The sequence below is a fragment of the Anolis carolinensis genome, chromosome 1 (assembly GCF_035594765.1).
Source record: "Anolis carolinensis isolate JA03-04 chromosome 1, rAnoCar3.1.pri, whole genome shotgun sequence".
In the NCBI taxonomy this organism is placed as follows: Eukaryota; Metazoa; Chordata; class Lepidosauria; order Squamata; family Dactyloidae; genus Anolis; species Anolis carolinensis.
Window position 1 is genome coordinate 223,188,970 of NC_085841.1, and position 25,597 is coordinate 223,214,566.

Consider the following 25,597-nt stretch of genomic DNA (forward strand, 5'->3'; position numbering starts at 1 on the left):
AAGGCAACAGTCTGACACTTTCACAAGTTCATCACTTAAATTAATTATTGAAGACTTGGTTCTTGGCTACCTTTTGGTCTTGTTGTTCCATCAAGGCTTCCTGTTCAAGAAGTTTTTCCATTAATGCTTGCTCTTGCTTTTTCCTTAGGTCATTCTCCTCTTCCGCTTGCTGTTCAGTTTCAAAGAAAATACAAACTGGTAAGAGCAGGCCACGGCTTCCAACAGAATAAAATTCATTTCAAACTGACTGCACATCACAAACCTACCAATACCAATTTTGCATGGATACATTACCTGTATAATAAGGACAAAGTCCTCTGTTTGTTATACAACCTCAGCTTGAATTCTTTCAGAAAAGTAGCCTAACTCATTAAATGTATGTCTGATGCTTCCCACAATCTATTTCCAATTAATCTACAGAAAAGCTTACACCAATGGGGCTGGTGGAAACTGGATTTCCAGTCCCTTTTCCTTCTAGCAGCCTCGTGAAAATCTGTTACACGCATTTCTGTCTGGATCCAATCCTATGTGGGCTATCTGACACCAACCTTCACTTCTCTCATTCTGTCATATACACTGGAGTTAAACTAGTTTTAACCAATAAGCAAATGCAAAATTTGAGCAAGCTACCTATGTTCTCCTTCTTGGGAGGAAAAGAAACCCAAAACATGGAATGAAGATAGTGGAGCATATTTCAAAGACACACTAATGACAGCCAGTACATCTGTAGCGGAAAAGTGCTTTCATGTGAGTATCCCTGTCATTGGTCAGGGATGAAGCTGTGACTGAACACCATCCAGTACCCATCATACTGCTAATCAACCATTTTGTGTAAGGAAATACAAAATTACTTCCTTATGCAACACTGAAAAAAACATATCCACTAGCATAGCAGCCAGTTACATTGTGGTAAAGCCCGAAGAGGATTCCACACTAAAGGACACCACTACCGTGTCCCTTCAATTTTCCAGAATCGTCACTCTTCGACATGTCAATAAAACAGGAGTGCTCACTTCTGAATCTCACCACTGACTTGCTGATAACTAGAGCTGATGGAAACTACAGTCCAGCAGCATATAGCAGCATACAATAACAACAACAACAACAACAACAACAACACTTTATTTTTCTATCCCGCCACCATCTCCCCAAAAGGGACTCAGGGTGGCTAAAATGGGGCAGAGCCCAAAACAAAACAGAGTAAAACAATTACAACGAATATCAAAACAAAAACAATAATAACATCAATCAAATTAAATAAACAATTTAAACATTTTTTAAATTACAGTAAAACACATAAAATCAGAACAAATGAGTAATAATACAACATCAACCACTAGAGATAAAAAGGGGCCGGGCATATAAAAACACAATATCAAAAGCTTTTAATAAAGTGCATAAACAAGTGTCAGAGAGTCAACTGGGATAATATGGGACAAGGTAGGGTAGGAAGGAATAAAGTGCTAAGAAGTAATGTCTCGGTGAAAGGGTCTATTATGCTGGTGAATTATTCAAAGACAAAGAAATAGTCATACAAGTTGCCTACTCTTGGGAGTTTAGGGGAATTTGTGATTTTAATTTTATTAGTTTTGCCCATTGCTTCTTAAACTGTAGATCCCGACCTCCTTAGCTCAATGTTGGGGTCACAAAAAAATTGGCAACAGTAAAAGATTTCTGAATGTCACACATTTACACAAATCTGTTAGCAACAACACGCCATGTTTACAGTGGACTCTGCAGAAAATGCTTGTTGTGCAAGCCACAAAAAGGAAAGTCAGTGTGTCTAGCAAGCCTAGGAAATGCTGGTTGATTACCAGTAAATGTTTGATTTTTATACTTATTTTATATACCTATATACCTGGGATCACACAAGGATTTCTTGAGTGGAAAGGGGTCATGAGTGGAAAAAAATTAAGAAGCCCTGGTTTAGTCCATAAGTACTGGGACTGCTGTTCTCAACTAACAAAATGTTTTTGGGAAAATTGATGGTTTTGGGACAGTTGCCACCTGCTCGTGAAAGAGGTATAATAAATCTTCACTGTAGGCACTTTAATTAAAATAATGCAAACAATTGTTTTCTTTGTAGTTATTGTGGAGCATGGAGTTGGCAATCAAGCCTTTTTTTGGCCTGCTGTGCAGGAAGAAATTACACAGTCACAGAGTCCAAATAGCACAGTCATAATTCATATGAATTAATGTGAGATATGATTTACATTTTTGTTTACCTTGTATGCTTTCACAAATCGGACAAAGACTGGGAAGAAGACAGATGGAGGTGTTGTCTTGGGATTCTCTCCAAAATATTTCACAGCATCATCAAAGGCATCCTGGAAGACAGACACTTTTCAAAAACAAGACACAACCTTGGCACTAGTAAATAGGTCAGTGAAAGGAAATGGAGGGAGGAATTAAAAGGGAAACATGGACAAAAAATTGAAATAATTTTCCAGGGATATGTGTTTATGTATATAGCTATGTCATAGATAGATCCAGAGAAACATCATTGTATAATAATAATAATAATAATAATAATAATAATAATAATAATAAGTAGTAGTAGTAGTAGTAGTAGTAGTAGTAGTATATCTGCCACCATCTCCCAGAGGGACTCGGGGAAGTTCACAGAACACTCAAGGTGTGACATAAAAAATACAACAATTGCAAAACAAAACATAGACAATAAACAGTCAACACAACATCATAAATTCACAGTACCCCCTGGTAAAAGCAATAAAATAAGCAATTGCAGTATTTGATCTCAGAATTGTAAAGTGCTAACAAAGAGTCTAAAGGTCCTCATATGTATTATTAGAGAGAGTAAACATGATCGAAAGCTTGATGCAAAAGCCAGATTTTTAATTGTGTGCGAAAGGTTTGGAGGGTGGGGGCTAGCCTGATAAGCAAACATAAAGATTTTCTCATTAAACCTTTACCTACATTCCTATGGAAAGGAATATCCCATTATCTTCCACCACTGCATGATAGTGGTTAGGGTGATTTGGTTAGGGTGATTTGCTGATATTCTTTGACTCCAACTCCCATCAGTTCCCAACACTAATGCCAGTGGGCAAGGATGATCAGGGGCATCCCATATGCAACAGATTGGTCACTATGGGAAAAAAATCATGGTCCAGGCTGTTGCTTATTAAAATGTGGGTCCTGACCCCATATGGGGTCCCCTTAGCTCACTGATGGGGTCCCACGTTTTTTTCTGAATGCCACCTAGTGACTGTTTCAGACATTTACATGAATCTGTTGTATAGTGTTTACAGTAGACTCTACAGAAGATGCTTCAGCTGTATTTCATAAAAAGGAAAAATCTGTCTATTTAGTAAGTCCTGTAAATGCTGAATTGTTATCAGTAAATGTTTGGTTTTTATACCTATATACTCAAAATCGCATAATTTTTTCTCAGGCCAAAAGGAGTCCCGAGTAGAAAAGCTTAAGAAGCCCTGGTCTAGGCAATGCTTTGCTCTTTTTCAGCATGACCTTCCTTATAAGGAGAAGAAGGAAGATAAAAGGAGCAACAACATCTGGAAGGCCTCATATATATTCTAACTAAATACACACCTTGAAATGATTCAGCCAAGTCCATGAGGGTCTATCCTACTGTTAAAACTGATGTGCATTAAACACACATATGCATGTTTCTTTATTGGCTGTTATTGACCTGTTGTTTTCTGATATATTGATTATGTATACTTGTTGTTCAAGCCATACTCATCTGTCTTTTGGAACTGGTTTATCTACAATGGGTTTATTGTGCATAAAAGGGCTGGGGAACTGGTGGTCTTCCAAATCTCATCTTTCTTCCCATGTTTCCCTATAGAAGTTTCCAGGGCAGCACAATCTGATAACTTTCAGACTGTCCATACTTGATGTACATCCAGATGCAAATATATTATATAGGGGCATAGCTTCTGCAGCATTTTTTAAAAATTTATCCCCTTTCCCCCCTTGGAAGCATTCATGGTTTTCTTCTATTCTCAATTTCACCTTCACCTTTCTGTGAAGTAGGTTATGTTCAAGGTTATCCAGCAAAGATCTTGAACCTGGGTTTCCTCTGTCCTAATCTGATATAATGACCACTAAGGGGGAAAACAGTTTATTCTGCCTATTCGGATAGCATTGTTTCCAGCTTTGAAAGAATGAGACATTGTGATAATATGGTAACAGATGAACTGCAGGGAATACCTGGGCTATTTTTGCATCATCCTGTAACTTCTTTAGCTTCCCTTCATTGTTCTGAATGAATTCCTTCAGCATGGTATTGTGATCATGCATGGTGTATTCACGTTTTGTTAGGTCCAGACCTCTTTGGAGTTCCTTTACATCCAACAGAACATTTTCTAGCGATACTAAAGAGGAAAGAAAGCAAAAAACCTTCAAAAAATTTAAATTTACTTTCGAAGACTTTTTTGAGAGCGGTGCTCCATCATTATTTTCTTCATTCCAGCATACAGCAACACGACCAACCATCTGTTTAAATTGTTTGGAAGATATTTTCATTGACTATGTATCCCTGAAGCCTATATACATTGGAACCAATACCAGACTTGCAAAACTTGCAGATTCATCTACCAGAAGCCCTGGAAAATTTAAGTACAGATTCACTAGTAGATATTTCTGCTACTGATATTAAAACATGGAGCTGCAGAGCAGAAGGCTGCATCAGAGTGATAAAAAATACTTCAAAAAATTATGGTATCTCTGTGAATTGTCATATTTGTTACACCCTTTTAAGATGCATATTTACACATAGCAATGAGTATAATTCAAGGCAGGTATATTTGGCTCTATGTACATGTATTGAATTCATTGTTAAGTTGTTCAGTGAATGAAACTCATCCTGGATTTTATATAGTTGAGAAGTGAATTTTGGACACATTACCTGCAGCAGCTTTCTCCACATAGTGAAGTTCATTGTAAAAAAGTGATACTTGTTGATATTTGTCCCTCACAACATTTGATATATAGTGCAATAGCGTTTGTTTTCTGTCTGTTGATTTTGTATCTAGTAACTGCAAAGAATCAAAGGAAATACATTAGATTAGGGCAAATCTAGGAAAAGCTATAATTCTTGACTGCTATTCACATCATCCCCTTCTTACTACTTTTTCAAATGCAAGCTTTTAAACTATTCTTGATGTTTTATTTTTTTTTCCATAATTTTAAAGACCTAAACCCAACTACTAGGCACAACTAGAGTAGTTTAGATCGAACCAGTTGCTGAATAATAAGACAAGACTTATGCAAATCCCACTGATTGCACTGAAAACAAGGTCAATGTTTTAAGTTTTAATAGTTTACTTTTTGGTATTGAGTATGTTTATAGGAAAGACACAAAATCCAATCAGTGGATACAGCTGCAAACAAGCAAAAATACTCAATTTATTAACTAAATGTATTTTTTCACACTCCATCTGTACTCTTTCATATTATTTTGAAAAATTACGAATCAAAACATTGTCATACTCAAGAATGTTGAGAGTCTGTTATACAACAGAAGCTAACAGAAATCAGCCAAGTCTGAAATGGAATTTTCTGCAATTGGAAACTTGAGATAAATTTCAGTTCTTTCTTTTTAGCTACAGACTCTAATCTCTATGGCTGACAGTGGAGGAAAAATCATCATGGTGAAAATGCAGCCTTGGGAGGCCTAATATGAAAATTTGAAAATGTAGTTAATCTTTATTTGATAAGACTGGAAAAATTACTCCTTCAGCCAGCATACCATAAGTATGCTGATTGATGGATTCTGGGAAGTGTAGTCCAAAAAAAGAGGAATTTTTTTCAAGCTGAGAAATAAGCTTATGGCTTCCTCCTTTCCTCACTACTTCACCATTCTCTCTTGCACAGATGTGGCTCATGTGGGCAATGTGAATGCATGGAGATCCAAAAGCAATGTCCCAAGCAAAGGTAGTTCACTGAAGATGTATCCCTGCTTACCAGATCTAAGCTTTGTAGTTTAAATCCATAAACAGCTCCTCGTTTACTGCTATTCATATAGTTTCCCAGAGCCAAGATTATCTGCAGAAGCCACAAGGGGAAAAAATGGTAAGGATTAACGAAGTAATAGAAATGAAAGGAGCATTTTTGGCTTGTCTACTTTCTCCTAAGGTCCAAAATGAATTAGTATAATGATACTTGCCTCTAGGATTTTCTTGAGCTTCTGAGATGACTTTATTGAGACAGATGCTGCAATTATAGCATGAAGTTGCTAAAGATAAGCACAAGAAATAACATTAAAAGCTAAGTGCAAAATAACACAATGTCTACACAGGATGGCCTGGATCCAATCATAATTATATGGAAAAGTCATTCAACTTGCACAAGATATTAATTTTACTAAAACCCTCTTTTGACAGTAGTATCAATGCCATATCCCAGTGCCATTTCCCACTCTCACTACTACAATTTTTTTAAGGAAAGGGTCAAAAATGGGATCAGAAAAAAGATAGGAATGCATCTGAATACGTTCCCATCTTAATGCATTTAGTTGATTCAGCGAGGAGATTTAAATGGACAAAGATACGTCAACACCCATAAAAAGACAAGATCAGCCCGTTTCTAACAAGCAAATGCCTAAAGGTAATGTATCCTTAAGGTCAATCCTTAGAATTCAGTTCTAATTCCCTTTTGGAGAAGGTTCTGAGCTCCATATCCCACTCACTGGAGTCAACATCTGGATGCTTTCTGCAAAGTTGCCAATGAAGGCCATGATGGTCATCTTCTGCATCAACCTCTCAATCTTGCTGAACTGCATCATGAACCGATCCTCGTCTGACAGGTTCTCAAGGGGTTTCCTCTCCCGCTCGTAAAGCCGCAACATTTTCACTTCATTTTCCATGGGCAGGAACCTCATTAGGCATTCAACAAAATCTACTGGAAGCGTCTTCAGATCAAATCTAGTCAATGGGAAGTAAAATACAGTTTGTTAGCACTCAGTGCTTACAGTACAGGAATTAGAATGGGCTATTTTCAGCAACATCCAGGGCCCTGATTTCCATAAGATTTCTAATTTATTTGCCTTATTAAAGTTATAAATCAATTATATAGTTGTGTCACATTTCATGCAACAACAGTTGTAGCAAGCATATTGATTTTACATTGGTGTTTTCTGAAGTCAACACGTAAAATGTAGGGGAAAAACACAACAAAGGTAAATTATGAACATATGTTCTTAAATACATGCCTTTGAATGATTGGAATTGCAATGTATAAAATTATCTGTTTAAGCTTGGCAGGCCAATAAAGTTGCTGTAGGCCCTAGCAGCTGTTTGAAATAAATGGAAAGTACTTCCAGGTAACCAGAACCACTCCATATTTCATGGGATCAACTGGGCTGCAATGCTTCATTGTCTCCCTCTCTAAGTTATCAGAACTCCAATTACTATTTTCATGAATGAAACAGTGGCAATACCAAATGCCTAAGCTTATTGGAACCCATTCTTAATGCTGGGAAAAATAACTTGCATTTTAATTACATGATAAATTCCACTTTTATGTGATTATATTCCTTCAGGAGCACTAGAGTACATTTTCTGGTTTTAATATCTTTTCTTAAACTTCTATATAGTGTGTCCTTGATATCTACTGTGGTTTGCTACCAGGACTTCCTATGGATACAAAAAATTGTAGACACTGAAGTCCCATAATGTACAAAGGCATAGTAAATTCTGTTCCTTATATAAAATGGCACAATCAATGATATATGTACACATACTTACATACATATTTTTAGAATCTGTGAATACAGACAGCCAACTGTACGTTTGTGAATATGAAATGTCAAGAACAAAAATGTACTGCAGGGATTGTCTGGACATCAATATTGAACTGATACTTGGTTAGATTAATCTTGCTTCAAATTTATTTTAAATTGACAGAGGTGTTAGTATTTGAAGACAGAAAGTTTGCAACACTAGATTCTAATTAATCTGGTTTTGGGAGGAGTGGGAGGGAAACATCGGGAGGCGGGGAGAGTTCTGCTTTGTTTTGCCCTCCATTGTGAATCTAATATTACATTTCTATTTTGCATTGTTCTTTCTGCTCCAAGGTTTCACAACAGATCAAATAGGAATTAAAAATAATATGGGTTGTGTGTGTGTACACATACACAACCAAGGTGACAATAAAGAGTGATACAAGTAAAATCATTTTTTTTTGTCTCTTTTCAGCTGCATTTTTAACAGGAACCCAAATAGCAATTGACACTATTGGGATTTAGAATTCTCTACATGACACTGTTATCCTAATTATCCTGGAATTTGTAGTTTAATAAGATATTTAGAATTCTTTTCTAGCGAGTTCTGGTGCTATCTATAGTTTACTGGAATGTGCCCTTGAACTTTATGGCACAGAACCCCAATATCTCATCAAACTACAGCTTTTAAAATTTAGTCCAGTTCAGAAATACTACTGAACAGTAAATATACTATATTCTACATCCCTTTTTACTTACGCCTGAATTGCCTTGCATATCTCATCAGATGTCTTCCCAGCTTTTCTTAAAGTGATGGCAAGATTTTTTGCTCTGTTTGCTTCCAATAGCGTTACTTTGTTTGACCCCTTCTGAGTTATTTGCTTGCTTGAAGAAAGATCAATGGCTGGACCTTGGGCTTTTGTCTTGAATATTTCTTCAAATTCATCCACATTTAAATCCTAAGACAAAAACCATGTGTAAATAGAAAGTAGTCTATAAAGCAGGCAGAATAATCCTCTAAAGAATCTATCATGGAAGAAGCGTTCCATGCTGTTGGGCCTTGGGAGGTGTGTAAGGAGGAGGCTTTTTCTTTACTGAGTATCTTTTAAATCTCCATCTCTAAATTCTTACAATGTGGATGGAAAATAAACATGCCAGCTCCAGTTCCCCTCTATTCTAGAGGATGTCTAGGGAAGAGTACTATTGTTGCTCTGCCACTGGACCAGCAACAATAGAGTTGGCACAGTATTGTTGCTTTCTTCACCAGTCAAGTGAAGATTACTTCTATGGACCTCATTCTCTGACACACTTTACCTTGTCACCAAGAGCTGAAGACTATGACCACAAATCCTCAGGCCTTACTGATAGTCAGAATTGTGTGGCCATATTCACTCTTAACTGGGTGCCCACACCCCCAATTCAAATGTTCTCCCTAAAATAGGAAAGCAGTATTTTTGTAAACTTTAGGATCTTGTGTGCAATGATCTAGAAGAGAATCTAATGGAACCTACTTTGGAAGAGTTTAATAGTTCCAGTATCTGGACCACTAAATGGCAACCACTTGCATGTGGTAGCTTCTGGGTCAATGGGGACAGTGAACTCTATCCTCAAAACTGGTTCAGCATCCAACTCTTTTAAAATTCATACTAAGCCCTGGATCACCTACATATAAGTCAAGCTATCAAGTAAAACGTACTGATTTAATGTTTAAAACTCATTTAAATTCACTTCACTGATAGAAAGTATAGATGTTTCCTTTTGAAGAACTTCAAAACACACTCACACGTCCCCTGCCCCATTACAGTTATATAGGTTGCATACCTCCAAGATCCTTTCATCATCGATTTCATTGAAGACTGTCCCATTGATCTGATTGGGTTTCAGAGCTACCCAGTTAAATACTGGCATGCGGAACTTTGTCTTTATTGGCTTCTTGATTTTCACAGCTTTAAACAAAACAGAGAGTCTAATTATACATTTCAATCGTGCCAGAATACACACACACACATACACACAAATACTTGGATCAATCCAACAACAACTCTGGGAGATGGCACTTCAACACTGGAGGAAGTCTAGCAAGTCTTAAAAGAAATGTCTTGGAAATAATAGAGAAACACATTTTCTATGTAACTCATTAGGTTTGCCTATCAGTTATCATAAGTTAATATGTTCTGATATAAATACATGCATTTTTCAATCTGATACTACAATTCTAGATAAAATAGTCCAATGCTTGTCCAGGCATGGGAAAACTTCAGTCTTCTAGGTGTTTTGAACTTCAACTCCCACAATTCCTAAAAGTTGGTAGTCTGGGATTTCTGGGAGTTGAGCATTTCTGGAAGGCCGAAGTTTGTCCATGCCTGCCTACACCATGAGACCAGAAAGATCTCCCAATTCCCCTTCCCAAGCAGAAGCCACTGCAACCATTAGGTGATGGTTACACCAGTCAGGTGACAGGAGACCATCCATCAGGTGCTTTCTGATTGATAGGAGAACAGATTCCCATTGATCGCAGCAGTTGCTGCCTGGTGAGTGGAGGTAGGAGATAGGCTAAGAATCCTTGCATAGCTACGTAATTACAGTGACCAAAGTGGATTCTGGCCACATTTGTATAATCAGGGATCTCACATGTTTCTGCATCTGTTGTTATGGGTCACAAGTGTATAATAATTTGCCTGAAGAACATTATGAAACCGATGGTATTTAAGTCACTGTATGTCACATTTGCATAATGTATCACTCAGTCTTCGTAACTACAGGTTTGAGTCCATAATCTGTCTGAAAATGTCAGTCTGGCATAAACAAATGATGTTCTGGAGGCACAAGTAGCAGAGCCCAATTTCCAATTTTCGAAATACCCAAGGGAGAATTGTAAATCGCAGTGCTCAGTAGGCAAAAAGTGCTGCTGCAGTTTTAAACAAGTTGAAATCTGTACTTTAAATAGCAAAAGGAACATGATCAAATCTCAGTAGTTTCTTCTTGGGGTATTAGTTGCTTTGACCGATCACTGTGTTAGGGCTTCTAAATCTTCTCTGAAGAGATTTGTTCCTTATTAACTATTAATGGACAAAGTATAATAAGCTGAAGCAGAAAAATGTAGGTTAATTACTAAGGGAACAAACTTTCTAACACTTTAGGCCATTCGTTTTTAGCCAAGAGTGCTGATAGAATGTCAATCACTGGAAATCTTTGGTACTTAGTAATTAATTAATTGTAAGCATTAATGTGCAGCAGATTCCTTCATAACATTCATAATAACATTTAATATCTAAAATATAAATAAGGAAGATTTTTAAATGGATTTCCCACCATCAATAAGTAATCCAACCTTTTCTTACCAACCTATTAGCATTGTCCAATCTGTCCCCTGACACTCTTAGTATCCAGTGCTCAGTGTTTGTGACCACAAACTCCTAAAAGTACTATGCCCTACAGTTGTAGAAAGTATTATCACAGGTAGAAAAGATACTAGCTCACCACTATCAGTATTATTAAGAATACAGTTATATCAATCTTACATTAATGTAGAAACTAGTAAACTTTAAACATCTTTTGTGAATTTTACACAACCAACAAAATGACTGCTGCTCACTCCTCCAGTTTTGAATACAGTTTTTAAGCCAACAGAGTGAAAATGAAGCATGCAACTGATCAGGAAACAGTTTGCTATGGTGGCATCTGTTCACCATCAAGCCAAACATTGTAGCAGGTCTTTGAACGGAATAATATTCTCAGAGGACCACTGCTTTTAAGGGTTCAACACCCCAACATTCTTGTTATCTCAGTAGCTTCTTCCATCCCACCATTGCACCAACTTTCTTGTGTAAAGTTTCAGATTACAAATAAAGCTAAACTAAATTCAAATTCATCCAGTAATGTACAGGTGGGCAGTGGTCCGTCTAGAATTTATCTCCTTGTTCTGTTGTTTTCCTGAGCTGTTAAAATAACTCAGATGCTGACGTCATGCAATGATGCCATGCAATGATGTTATGTTGATGTCATGATACACCAAAAGAGCTAAAACAACTATAGAGTCAAAGCTCACATCCTTTATTTTGCTTAAAATCCACATCTTTTTGGATGTGTGGTTGCATCACCAAAAACACCAGGTAAGGCACATACGGTGTTTTTACTTGAAAGTATCCAAATGATAACTAATATTTGTTAATCTCTAGCACAGTGGTTCTCAATTTGTGGGTCCCCAGGTGTTTTGGCCTACAACTCCCAGATATCCCAGCCAGTTTACCAGTTGTTAGGATTTCTGGGAGCTGAAGGCCAAAACATCTGGGGACTCACAAGCTGAGAACCATTGGTCTAGCATAAAGCACAGGGATTATGATATGGCTTGATGTACTGTACTATTTCTTTTTTTATGGAGAAACTATTGAATATTTTGTGTGAATACTAGGCATGTGTATACTGTGAATACCAGGCACGTGTCAGCAGCTAAAAGGAAAAAAGTAGCACCCATTGCAAAAAGGAAACAGGCAAGGAAAAGGCTAAACAGACAGCTTCCCCATCCACTCCCTGCAAAATTCACATGGCAGAAAGTCCATGTGTTCTGTTCCCCTGCTCCATTGCTATCCACCACAATGAACAAACTCATATGCTGTGAAGTAAAAATGTTCAGTTGAGATTTCAGCTGAACAGCAAAACCAACAGACTTATTGTTTCTACAACACATCCCTCCACTTACAATACATATGGCCTTATATCACGTCAGACTATTTGCCCATCTAGCCCAGTATCATCTAGCTAAGGTGAAGCTACCCATTTACATGAGGTGCCAGAAGCTTGATCTGGGACATCCTACATGCAAATCACGAGGCTACCCAGTGAGCTGTCCCTCTTTTTAAAATACAAATAAAATGATAATGATATTGCAGGGATCATTGTGAGGATTATAAGGACTGGTAGAGGAACATTTGGACCCTCAAATGTTTTAACCACAACTCCCATAACGCATGACTATTGGTCATATTGGCTGTAGGAGTTGACAACTAAACATTTTGAAGACAAAGAAACCATGTCTGTTGTAAAAACGATTGAATTCCCATGTGCATGAGTGTTGGTGTCATGGGCTGGATATCTGAAAATACTGTTGATTTATTGTGCATATATTAGAATAAGAAATAAGCTGACGGGAGTAGGGAGAATAAAACTTATCATTAGTGGAATATTTGCGAAGATTTGCATAAGGCTGGTGAAGGTGCATTTCAGTTGTGAGTTCAATGTAGGTGGGGAGATAGTTAGCCTAGAATTTGAGTAGAATGCAGTCAGAAAAAATGTTTGAGACAGGTTTGAGTCAGACTAAGGCTGGAGTAAGAAAAGAAGGGTTGAGTTGAGTAGTTTGCTCAACTCAAACCACAGCAAGAGTGTGTGTGATGTTTTTAATGTGCTAAGTAAACAATCTGTGGTGTGATGTTTACCTCTTGTAAACAAAGAATAGTGTTTGTTTTTATACACTTTTGGCCTCTAAAAATGCTATCCACAAGATAGCTTGGATTCAGACAAGGTGTCTGTGGTGTCAGCTTTGAATATAAAAGAGTGGTATCCATTGAGGACTAACTCTCATTTCTTCCTTCCCAGAAGACATTTGTGTAATATTGAACATTTATGCTTGTTTATTCACAAAACTGAATGAAAATAATATATTGACAAAGTTGGGCACCATGATGATGTTTTAAGCTATCTCAAAAACAGCCCATGCTTTTAGCTAATGTAAAATCACAGCAAGCTGATTTTAAAAGTGACACAAACACATGTATTGTGGTAACAGAAAAAGGAAATATTAGAAAATAGGATTTTAAAAGCAAGTAAAACATTTAGGAAAAAGAAACCTACAGAAAAGCTTGATTGGCCCATCTTAAAGGAAGCAGAGGAAATAAATAAGAGAAGTGTTAACTATGATTACAAACACAAAGGTCATTGAATCATAAGGAGAAAATAACATCTGACTTTATGCTTGTATAAAACAGGGATCTTAAGGCCACACTGCAGTTCTTCTCATCAGAAATTTTATCTTTCTATTTGTCACATGTTTATTTATTTAATACCTCATCTTTGTTCCAAGATGAGGTTCATACAGATATTAACAAATGCCCTGAAGATCACATAGTGTACTAGGAAGTCTCTACTGTGTAAATAGTTATTTAAGCTCTCTTCCTCCAGTGGGGAAGAGGTGAGTAAACTGTGGCCCATTCAAATATTGCCAGAGTATAAAATTTAAATACATACACACATTCATTAAATGCCAGAATTGCTGACCGCTGACCATGCTGCCTGGGGCTGATGGGAACTGGTGTCCAGCAATACCTGAAGGTTCACCGACTACTCACCCCTGCATCCAGCCAACACTTATTTCCCTACATAAGACTTCCTCAGAGTAATAAAATGCAATGGACAATCATATGCCCATCAAGAGCCTTATTCTAATTTCATCTAAGCAGATTTTAAACAAAACACAGCATCTGAAGCACAACTTTGACAGATATGCTTCAGGCATATGATGATCCTATGGCACAGGACCATAATTCATGGTAAAACATATCATATTTGGAAACTACACTTTTCATCCTATTTTTTTGTAACCAAACCTGCTAGTAGAGGCCAGCAATGTTGCTACTACAAAGTGCTATAAAGTTGCAGTCTAATTATCTATAATTACATGCCCTTCCAGGATGCTTCCAATCCTGTTATTTTCTATGACTGGTAATAGTTACCATCTGCATACTTTGAATCAGGAATGATAGCTTTTCATGCATATCCTCAATGTATATAATGCAGTGGGCAGAAAAATTATGTTACTAGGGGCTACAACCAATTTACCACTGGAAGTCTCTAACTCTAAAACATTGAAGTTGAAACCAACCATAATGTAGGATATCGTATGTATATTGCCTAAATAATGCACACTCTTCAACTGCTTTCAACACCTACAATTTCAAAAGATTTGAAGAATCTGAAAAAGTCCTAGCAGAGTTTGTTAAATTGTTTTCACTACTGATTCTTCTACTTTATTTCTAAAGATAATCTTGTCTTAGAAACTATAACAAGTGAGTTAAGGAAAATACCAACAATTAAACCGCTGAAGGCCAGGATTTGGAAGATCCTTCTCTGTGAAATTGACACAATTTTCACTCACTTCCAATTAAATTTTCATCACACATGGGCATCAGAATGCATCAAAGTGAAATATCTGCAATTCTTTTTGGATCCTAGTAGCTGTCATTTTCAAGAGAGATGTTAAATGGCACTGGCTTCAGCATCAGTTCCATATTCAGGCCTCTGATGTGAGGTCTTCTAACTATGCCCAGCACATGCACAAATATTTATAAATTGTTGGAAAACTTTTCACATTAATGAGGGGGCTGAATGGATTTTAATGGGTGAGACTGAATCAAGATTCATATTCCTCTAAGCCACACTTGACTAAAAGAAAACTGTATTAATTGTAGCAAGACAACAGACAGAGTATTTCCAGGCTGGCTGGTCATTGGATTTACAGGGAAAACGGTGACTAATGACAAAATCAAGCCAAAGGCTCTGGGCTGAAAAAATCAGAAGAGGCCGAGCAGAGCCACCCAGACAGTGTGATGCTTTTTAAGACCCTGGGTCTGAATGTCTTTTGCCAAGTGCACATATACTACTAGAGCAGTGGTTCTCAACCTGTGGGTCCTCAAATGTTTTGGCCTTCAACTCCTACAAATTCCAACAGCTGGTAAACTGACTGGGATTTCTGGCAATTGTAGGCCAAAACACCTGGGGACCCACAGGTTGAGAACCCTGTACTAGAGGATGAACACTTTGGATACTGGACTATATTCGGGATAAGGTGAAAGGAAGCATTTGCTGCAGAGTCTTAGATTTGGCTAAGTGAAGCTTTCCTGGTGCCAAATAAATGTCCCCGTAGCAGAGACACACCCAAATGTTTGTTTTTAGCTAAGAATATAGAGAACAACTAAAGAAGGACATCTATGGGATTGGATGGCTTGAAAAAGCCACCTATTTCACAATTAATTATATATTCCTTATATAATGTGTTATGAGTTTTGTTAATAATGAAAATCTATACAGAATTAGAGGGAAATGGAAAGGTAAGAATTGGGTGTCTGCTTTTAAAACCCATTAGGAACAGATGCCATGTTCTCTCTTATGTACATTATAATATTTTGCACAGAGTGACAATTAGGTTCCATTTGCTTCTTGGCAGCACGATGGGCTTCATTCTCAACACACTGCTATGCCATAAAACACCACCTGGGAAACACTCAACCAATATCTTAGGAGCATTTTATGTGAACTGGCCAACTCAAAAATAAAACGCAAGATTGATGATCCTCAAGCGGAGGCTTCAAAAACATGAATCATCATCTCCTTTCTCTCCCATTTCCATGGCATCAATATAAAAAGCTCATCCCCACATTGTTTTGTACATGAAACTGCTATAGGAAATTGAGCTTCCAGGTAGACACCCTGCTGCTCTTCTATCTTTTCATCCTCCACATTTTTAGTAAGCAGAAGAAAACACCAGCAGAAAAAATGGCTGAGTTACTAAGTGAAAGACATTTGGAAGCACCCTGGAAAGTTTTATGAATGGGATAGGATGATAAAAGACTAATCTATTAGTTGTCCAACTATATAAGATACCTAAAAAGAGCAAAATATTAGCTCCTTATAAAGCGACTGTCATCAAGCTAATAAAATATCAATTAAATTCAAACAATTCATTAATTCTTAAGAGATTTTAGTGTAATGATATGAAAATATCTGTACACTGGTCTATAAGCAGTCTATGCTTTGAATGTCTGTAGACCATCATCAGACATACTAGGAAAGTCATTTCAGGAAGGAGGGTAGTTTTGAATCACCTGCTTGAGCTTATTTAGTTGTCATGCTGCCATCTTTTGCCAGTTCTAGTGGGGAGCAAATGGCATAACTCTCTCCTTTTGACATATGATGCACTTCCGAGATCCAAATTGCATGTGACACTCAATCTGAAACAGTGGCTAGTGGATATACTACAGAGTGGATTAATCCACTCTGGAGTTTGCTACTACTCTTTCTATAGCTGTTTCGAGAGTAATTAGACCTTTTCCAATGCTGGATTCTGGATTTGGAGCAGCTTCAAACTGGCAAGCGCCAGAGTAGATTCACCACTTCTATGCTACCCACTCAGTTTTTAATTCACCACAGTTCTACTCTTGCAAAATTCAACCAAACGAATCATAGATCAGCAATGGGAGAGGGATTTTCAAATCTTCACCTACCATTATTTTTTTCCCAAAATAAAAAATAATATCCTGTCCCACTGGTTCCCCATTATTAAAGAAGCTTAGAATAAAGATGTACTATTTCCAGTTGAATAGATATGGCCATACGCAAGTTATAAGAAACAGAAGGAATTGATCTTGACTATTTGTCCATCTAACTTGGCATTGCCTCCTCTGCTCTGTAACACCAATGATATCTTGTTACTTCTTACCTGCTAATCCTGAGTTGAAAACAACTGTGGGGGAGGCTGTTCCTGGAAGAGGGGGTGCGGAGGGTGGGGGTGGGGGCGGCAGGGGGGGCGCTGGTACTGGTTCTGCAGCCGGACCAGGAAGAGGGGGGGCTGGTGGGGGCGGAGGGGGAGGCGGCGGTGGTGGAGGAGGTGGAGGCATCGATGTTGTAATAGGGCCATTTTGAACTGTGAAAATGAAAAAGATGAGAGGCATATAGCATTTGAAAATATTCAGCCAATGATGAGAGTCCTAGAGGCAGTTTCTATCATCCTGTTTCGCTCTGAACCAGTGTTTCACAAACTGTGCCACTCCTCCATGTGTTTTGCACTTCATCTTCCAGAAATCCCAGCCAGTTTACCAGCTGTTAGGATTTGTGGGAACTAAAGTCCAAAACATCTGGAGCACAGTTTGAGAACCACTACTCTAAACTATAGTCATTTAATTTATAACCTGTTTTTATCTTATATAGTGGTTTACAAATAAAAACAAATCATTGTGGCTTAAAACAATATGTAATATACATTTTTTTAAATGAAAAATACTTCACTTAAAAACATTAATTTAGATTAGGAACCAGCACATTCAACACATATGCTATTAATTCTGAACATAAAATATGAGAAGCTGCAAAAAATAGAAGTTATTATGGCCAATCTGCTCATGGCTCTTCAAATCCACAAAATGCAACATAAGCTTTCCAAATCCTGTACCTGCTGGTCTGAAAGCAGAGGAAACAGGTAAAAGAACATAGGAGCAAGAAGGAGAAACACCATGTTCAAAACCACCTTTTATCAAATTGGTTGAAACCCATTTTCTGAAGACAGGACAGCGGTGGGAGGAGGTAAATACAAATTAATTTTCTAAGACTGAGAGGCTGTCTCTTGGAAACTTGTATCTCAAATGCAGCTGAATTCACTCTACTGCACATATGGTTTTTTATGTCCATACAGAACATTTTCTATTGGCAGAACTAAGCAAATGAATACAAGTTTATTTTGGTAGTGTCAGATAATTATATTATCTAGGGCTGTGGTTGCCAAAATGAAGTCCAGTGATGCTACTGAACTCCATCCTGCAACAGCTCTAGCTAGCATGGCTAATGTTCTGGTTTTGAAAGCTGTAGTCCAACAATACTGGTGGATACAGGTTTAGGTATCGATGGTCTTGGACATCTGTAAACTGCAATTCAAATTATTTTTGGTGAAAGACACTAAATCACCTGCTCAGAAAGTGCTAACATTATTATTTTTTTAAAAGTGAATCCAGTGCTCAATGTATGTATCGTGTCACAATTTCTTTGCCCTCCAACAAGCCATTCAGATTTATACCATTTATGGATCTCATCAAAGAAGGAAAGGCAATAACATGGTTAACCTTAGGAGGGAGGAAAATGCAATTAGAGTCAGATATTGTTCTGTAATGCCCTATGAGTACACTAAGAAAAAAAACCCTACACTACCACTAGTCCTACTTGAACATTAAGTACAATCCAGGGCAAAGCAGATACACTTAATCTGTGACCCAGCTTAAAGAAATCTACTTGGAGGTAAGCCTTACTGTTCTACAAAAATGTACTCATAAGCGAGTGTTTGTAAGGGAAGATGAGAATGAATTAAACACTAAAATCTTACTTGTCCTAAGGAGCCTTTAAAGCAGTGGTTCTCAACCTGGGGTCCCCAGATGTTTTTGGCTTTCAATTCCCAGAAAATCCTAACAGCTGATAAACTGGCTGGGATTTCTGGGAGTTGTAGGCCAAAAACATCTGGTAATCCCAGGTTGAGAACCATTGCTTCAAAGCATCAACCTTTCTATTGGCTTGTACTCAATTCTTTTCAAGTGTGACCACAAAATGTTATCTGGTTTAGGAAAGTCGATGAACTCATCCTTGATCTCTTTAAGCTGAGAAATTTCTACTCATTCCTTGTACAGCCAACATTCCTCACCTGCTTCTGATTCTTCTGCAGACAGCGGCAAGGGGGGCGGAGGTGGCGGCAATGCAACTGAAGACGTTGTACCAGAAACTGAACCCCCAACAGTGGTAGTCACTGCGTCTGATCCAGATGATAATGTCCCAGAAGCCACCCCAACAGGAAGGATGTTGATATCACCATCGCCTTTCTTTTGAATTTTAATAGAACCTTGCTTCTCCAGTTCATGAATTTTTTTCTCCAGTGTGGACTGTCGCTGAATGGCTTCCTCTTTTTCTTTCACCATTTTTCTCAGCGTGTGAACCTGTGTATTTGCATCTTTGTAAATTTCCTGCAAAGAAGCCCAAAAGCAAAAGGAATGCATTTGAATTCAAAATACAAAATACAAAACAGTGTCCAAACAGAAGTACACCACAAAATTTCCATCAGATGGTCATCCTTCTCTGGACTGTCAGCATTCTTATCACAGCAAATTGCCAACAGATCCAGAAAACTTTTTGCCATCACTAGCCACCTTAGCTAATGTCAGCAAAGTTTCCTCATGATGGCCATGAGGTCTTCTAAAGTTTCACTGAAGCTCTGGAGCATTCCCCAACTTCTAATACAAAGTAAAACCAGGTGAAATAGTTTTATCCTGTGTTACCAACTGGAAGTCCCTTGACATTGTCTGGATATCCAAGTGTGAACTATAGTTGAAACTGGGATATAGGGCCAATGTAGACAAGGCCTAAACCAATGAGATCTGGTTTTAAGCAAAGTGGATGAGATGTTCCAAACCTCTGCTTATAGATTTCACTCTTACTAATTATTTGTCCTATTCTTTTTGATGCAACTGCTAGACATAGGACTCCAAACAAAGGGAGCTTGCTTAAGGTAATGCATAAAAGAAGAAAATTGAGGTTGAGATTCAAAGAGACCCACGGACACATCCATGCACTTCTCCACATGCATGGATTTTTCTGAGAATATGTATTGATCACAACTCCTTATGGATCATCAGATATTGCTGAATCAAAGGAGGAGGGTACATCAGCAACCACAGAGAACTATGGTCTGAAGTTGTTGCTAATGGTGCGTTATTGTCCTGATCTTCATGTAACCCGGATGTGCCTGGACCTTGAGATCTTCAGGAGAGGCCCTTCTCTCGGTCTCACCTCCATCTCAAGCTTGGTTGGTGGAAAAGATAGAGCGGGCCTTCCTTCTCGGTGGCTGGCCCTCGACTCTGGAACTCCCTGCCCAGGAAAGCCAGAATGGCCCCTTCCCTGCTGTCCTTCTGGTGGCAAGCTAAAACCTTTTTATTCAATCAGGCTTTTAAAGAAGAAGGTTTTTAAGATCAATTCAGGAAGTGCTGTGGTTTTATATGCTTTTATGGTTTTAACCTAAATTGTTTTTAATATTAACGAGGTTTAATATTGTTTTTATATTTTTATATTTTAAGTTGTATTGTAATGCTTTTTATTGTGAGTGGCTTTGAGTCTTCATATGGAGAGAAAAAGTGGAATATAAATAAACATTAAAATAAAATAAACCCTTTTAATTAGATTTTAAAATCACTAGAAGATACAGTGATCTATATGCACCTTGTTATTAGCCGTTCAAAACGGCAGCTAGAAATGTCTGCATAACGTAGCTCTTCCTCACTGTACTGTGTGTACACACTTTGGGTATATGCCTCCTATAATCTGGAAGCACATTTAACTGCTACCCACTTTGAATGCAAAAGTGAATTCAGCAGAATCCAACTCTCAGAGTTTGATGCATTTGAGTAACTATCTAGTTACCTACTTAGTATGCAAAAGTGAACATAGCAGATTTCGCTTCTCAAAGTCTGACAAGTCTGTGGTTGACTTTCTAGTGAGCCCAGTCTGCGCTCAAAGCACACTTACCCGAACAACATCCAGTTCTTTGTTTCTTTGCATGAGTTGCTTTTCCAGTTCCACAATCTTTGCCATAGCTTCATTTTCTGTGTCTTGAAGTTTTTCTGATAACTAGACATTTTTTAAAAGGCAGAAGGTGTTAAACTGATATGAAATTTCACAGCAATATCTCCTGCTTTGGCAATGTCTTTGAGGCAAGGTTCACTGGTCTAAATAGAGTATTATATAGAAAGGGCACAAAGTTTTTTCTCAGGGCCGAAGTTTTTTTCTGGCCCGAGTCTAGCAAAATATTCCCAATATCTGTATATATACTATAAGATGGATAACAGCACTCCTAGCAACTCCCTGAAGTGGCAATTCTGTCTCCTCCAAAGCATCCTCATAAGGCATTGATTTATTGAAAGCAATCCTTTTCAATTGTAAAGAACTGAAGTAAACTTTTGTTCACTTTCTATTAAAAAGAAAGCAAAATAACATCAGATGTCACATTTTGTGCAAGAGTGCACCCTACAGCATATTATAGGAGGAAATAAACCCCAGCACCACAAAATTATCTATCTTAGCTATAAAGATACCGCTACATGCCCCATAGATGACCTCAACCTGGGAGTTATTCAATTGATTTTTTCTTGGAAGCGCAAACCAAAAAGATGATGTTCTGTTCCACTTTGTAGATGCTAGCCTTTGAGGTATTCCAGATTTTCATCTTGTCTACCACGTTTTTCTGCATCTACATGAGTTTACTGGGAAGCTATCTCCAGAAAGCTTGGACTGAGGTGCTATCAGCAGTCTCTTTTCCATCGACTGGACACATAAAACAGTGATCCCAAACAAATGTGAGGAGGCAGGTAAAAGATGCATGATGGCAAATAAACTGAAGATTAATACATAGAATTTGGAGGTGCTATTTGTTAGAAAAACAGTTTATTAGACATCACGTGTTCCTTGAGACCCCAATTCTGGCCCCAGAAGCCTTCCATATATCCCCAAAACGCAAAGGAAACCTTCAAAATGGGTCAAAATGTTTCCATAAAAATGATGTTATTTGTGTTGTCCCCTCCTGCTGGACACTTGCCCTTCCTCATCTAGAGAAAGGCCTTCAGCTATTTTTGGCTAGATTAACTATGAAGTTAAAATTTAAAACCGTAGCAGAGAAAGAGAGAAAACTGTCATGCTAATCAAGCCTACATAACTATCCTCCCCTTCATAACCTATTAAACTACTGAAAACAAGGGGGCACTATGTTCACATTCTTCTGACTGAATCATTCACAACACTTTTGAGCTTTCATCTCTAGAGGATTTGACTTAATTTAATTTAATTATATATGTACAAACACCTACCATGCAACTATCTCCCTCCAACATAATTCCAGCTGCTGATACATTTTAAATGCAAAATAGCTCTGCTTTGCAACCACTTACTGTACATTGTACGATGCACCAAATTGCAGTTATTTGCTTTTTTTATATGTACCCAGAATTTGCAATTTATATCTAAATTAGCCGCCTCCTCCCCATAGTGAAGCTATTTTCCCAAGTGATTCCATATGGAATTATAAAATTAAATACTTCTGAGCTATTTGAGGCAATTGTCTGATCACAGAACAACAAATACCACACATATGCAATATGTTTCATTCATAGCATTAGATCAGCCCTGAAATGTGTCTTGATGAAATACAAATCAATATGAGAAGTTCAATTTCAATATTGAAATGGATTTAACACAGGAATATTTTATCAATATTACTTGTTCAAGTTTTAAAATGCAAGCTGTGTTGTGTAATTACATTACTAAAAACCACAGCCTTATGCTTTTTTGGTAAAAACGCACATTCTAATTTTAAAACTGCAGTGCAATATAATTTTGATTATTAAGCTGTATATACATAAAAAAAGATTATCCAGGCAAACAAGGAAAAAAGGCTATTCAGGGGACAATCAGATAAAAGTTTGGTCACCAAAAATCTCAGCATAATTCTATAGCAAACAGTTGCTGTTATTATGTGCCTCCAAGTGATTTATTACTTATGGCAACCATAAGGTGAGCATTTAAAAGGGTTCTGGAACATGGCCACACAGCCCGAAAGACATACAACAACCCTTTAAAAGTGTTTTCTTGTCAGAATTTGATCAACGAAGTTTGCCTCCTGAAAGAATATGACGTGCCCAAGGTGGGTTTCCATAGCCAAGTGGGGATTCGAACTCTACTTTTCTTGTGTCCTAGGGTGAATCTATACTGTAGAATTAATGCAGTTTGACCCACTTTAAGTAACACAGCTCAATGCTATGAAATCATGGGAGTTGTAGTTTTACAAGATCTTTAGCCTTCTCTTCCAGTAACTGCTAGTAGTTCACCACTTTACAACTCCCATCATTCCATAACATTGAGCCATGGCAATTAAAGTGGTCTCTAACTGCATTTATTCAGCAGTGCAAACGCACTCCTAGTCGAATATATATAAACCATTACACCATGTTGATTCCACAAACTAATCCATAAAGAATTTCCTACTGAATCCAACTGAAAATGTACTCCTGCAGCATTCTAACAGTGTCCACCCAAGCAGCCATAGATTGGGCTCTAAGGAAACCTCAAGCTTCATGTCCAAAGCACCATATGTTCCAAAATCCTACATAATATTCCCCAACCACATGTCAACCTGGAACAGAGACATAACTACTCAGACATTAAAAGGACCCCAGAGTTATGATCAAAAGAGGTCAGCAGATTTTGCTGTCTGTATGAACTTTTAGAAATAAATTGTTTATACTGTTTGTGTTACAACAGAAATTTACCATCAAGAAAACATTATTTATAGATGCTTTCATGGGCATCACTCATGCAGTTTGACCCCACTGTCATTTGAATTAAGCCTACATAACTATCCCTCTTCCATAATTTAAAAATGAATTAAAATGAAATATCACTGTGTTCAAGACTATGTTGCCAATATTTTTTTTAATGCATACAGTTGCAAACATAGCTAAACATACGGACACCACCCTCCAGACCAGGAGATGGTCAAAGGCAGAGTTGTGGGAAGGAGAACAAGTAACCCCTTTTCCTTTCCGCTCATTGATGTCTTTTTTTTGGCGGAGGGACACTATTTGAAGGGATAAAAACATTTTTTTAAATAAAACCATCATTGCTGGGAATGTTGTTTGGCTGCAATTCCCACATGTCCTCACCAATGGTGAGGAATGCTGGAAATTGTAGTACAATAAAATGAGGAGGACTGAATGATTACCACTCTATAATAATAACTACTTAATGCCTTGTTCTAGTGATACTATAAATCCTTCGCTCCACTCCTTCAGGGGTTACATTTTCTTATAACCACCCAGCCAACCAGCCAACTAACCAATCAACTTATCCTAAGCTTCAGAAATCAGTTTACTAAACTTTTAGGCCATTCATGCTGATACTTACATGAGAGATATTTTCTTCCAGTTCTTCCACTCTTTCCAAGGCAGCATTCTTGGTTTCAGCATCTTCAAGTAAAGCTCCAACATCAAAGACATTGTCCAAATAAGCTTGAATCTGCACCTGGAGCTTATCGCTTTCTGTGTGTTTCAGCTTCTGAAAGGACAAAAGCAAAACAAGAGAATGGCAATTGAATTAATCAGATCAGATGGAAATAATATGGACATGGTGGTCCTACTTTTCCTCTCATCATCACTCCAAAGTTATTTATCTTATCCTATCTGTTGTTCCTCAGATATAAGTCCTATTTAGTTCAATGTGATGTTTTCTAAGTTCATGTGCTGAGTATTGTGGCCCTATCTGCTTTTTAGAAGTTCAGTCAAATTTTTCCGCTAACTTCAAAGAACACTCTGTTTCATGTGAATTCTGAGAATTTCTGGACTTGCACTGTTTCTACAGAAATATGTAGAACTCAACTGGAGGATGGGAAACCTACCCTACAGCTGAAGGTGAATGATTCAAAAGAGCTACCTCTTAGAGTCCCTCTCTTTTTGGAAATATAAGCCCTGGACTGAGTGCAGCACTGTAGCATCAGAAGGAATACATTATACAGAACATAAATATTCTTGTCAGAAAACATAAAAAGTACCTCTTGCTATGTCACACAATGGAACAAAGCCAAAAAACCAGCAAGAGCAGCTGAATTCCTGAGCAACACCCCTCACAAAAAATGTGTTCACATTAAAAGTGCCTAAAAATAGAATCTCCTGAGGAAATAGAAATGAAAAGATGGAGAAACAGCACACAGAAGTTGAGAGACCACAACGAACCAACAACAGCTGAGATACTGAGGGAAGGGAAGCAGAATTGTTCTTTGTTAATAGCAAAAAAAAGGCACAAAACATTATGGGTAATGTTAGCCTGAGTGTTGTTTCTATTGTCCACTACTTAATGTATGTGGCTGGATAAATTTCTTCATCTCCACAACCAGTTTTACATATTAAGCATCTGCTGAAAAGGTCTCCAATTTTATTCCTAAATAGATGTATCAATCACATTTTGTATATAGATTAACCTGTCTGAGGAAGGTTTGCTGGGATGAACAAAAATATTGCTTTACAAAAGGCTGGGATCTTTCAAGGGGGCCTCAGA

The 25,597-nt window shown here is 37.7% G+C and overlaps 1 protein-coding gene and 1 long non-coding RNA gene across 11 annotated transcripts in view; one reads left to right on the forward strand and one right to left on the reverse strand.

Annotated features, from left to right (window-relative positions):
- Positions 1-25,597, reverse strand: part of fmnl2 (formin like 2) — a 235,800-nt gene that overhangs the window by 12,210 nt on the left and 197,993 nt on the right. For 6 of the 10 annotated variants that reach the window (XM_008117713.2, XM_016996227.2, XM_016996228.2 and 3 more), the window contains 14 exons: positions 24,452-24,601; positions 21,026-21,127; positions 19,155-19,470; positions 17,193-17,396; positions 13,553-13,573; positions 9,527-9,651; positions 8,465-8,664; positions 6,674-6,908; positions 6,152-6,220; positions 5,950-6,030; positions 4,892-5,021; positions 4,195-4,358; positions 2,226-2,327; positions 71-169 (listed from right to left, as the gene is read on the reverse strand). In XM_008117713.2, the coding sequence (XP_008115920.2) occupies positions 71-169; positions 2,226-2,327; positions 4,195-4,358; positions 4,892-5,021; positions 5,950-6,030; positions 6,152-6,220; positions 6,674-6,908; positions 8,465-8,664; positions 9,527-9,651; positions 13,553-13,573; positions 17,193-17,396; positions 19,155-19,470; positions 21,026-21,127; positions 24,452-24,601 (1,998 nt within the window). The remainder of the gene's footprint in view (positions 1-70; positions 170-2,225; positions 2,328-4,194; positions 4,359-4,891; positions 5,022-5,949; positions 6,031-6,151; positions 6,221-6,673; positions 6,909-8,464; positions 8,665-9,526; positions 9,652-13,552; positions 13,574-17,192; positions 17,397-19,154; positions 19,471-21,025; positions 21,128-24,451; positions 24,602-25,597) is intronic. The other 4 variants (XM_016996233.2, XM_016996231.2, XM_016996232.2 and 1 more) reach the window with 1 other exon arrangement.
- On the forward strand, positions 2,271-3,655 carry LOC134294502 (uncharacterized). The gene is made up of 2 exons (XR_010001382.1): positions 2,271-2,381; positions 3,416-3,655. It is a non-coding gene; the product is annotated as an uncharacterized LOC134294502 (long non-coding RNA).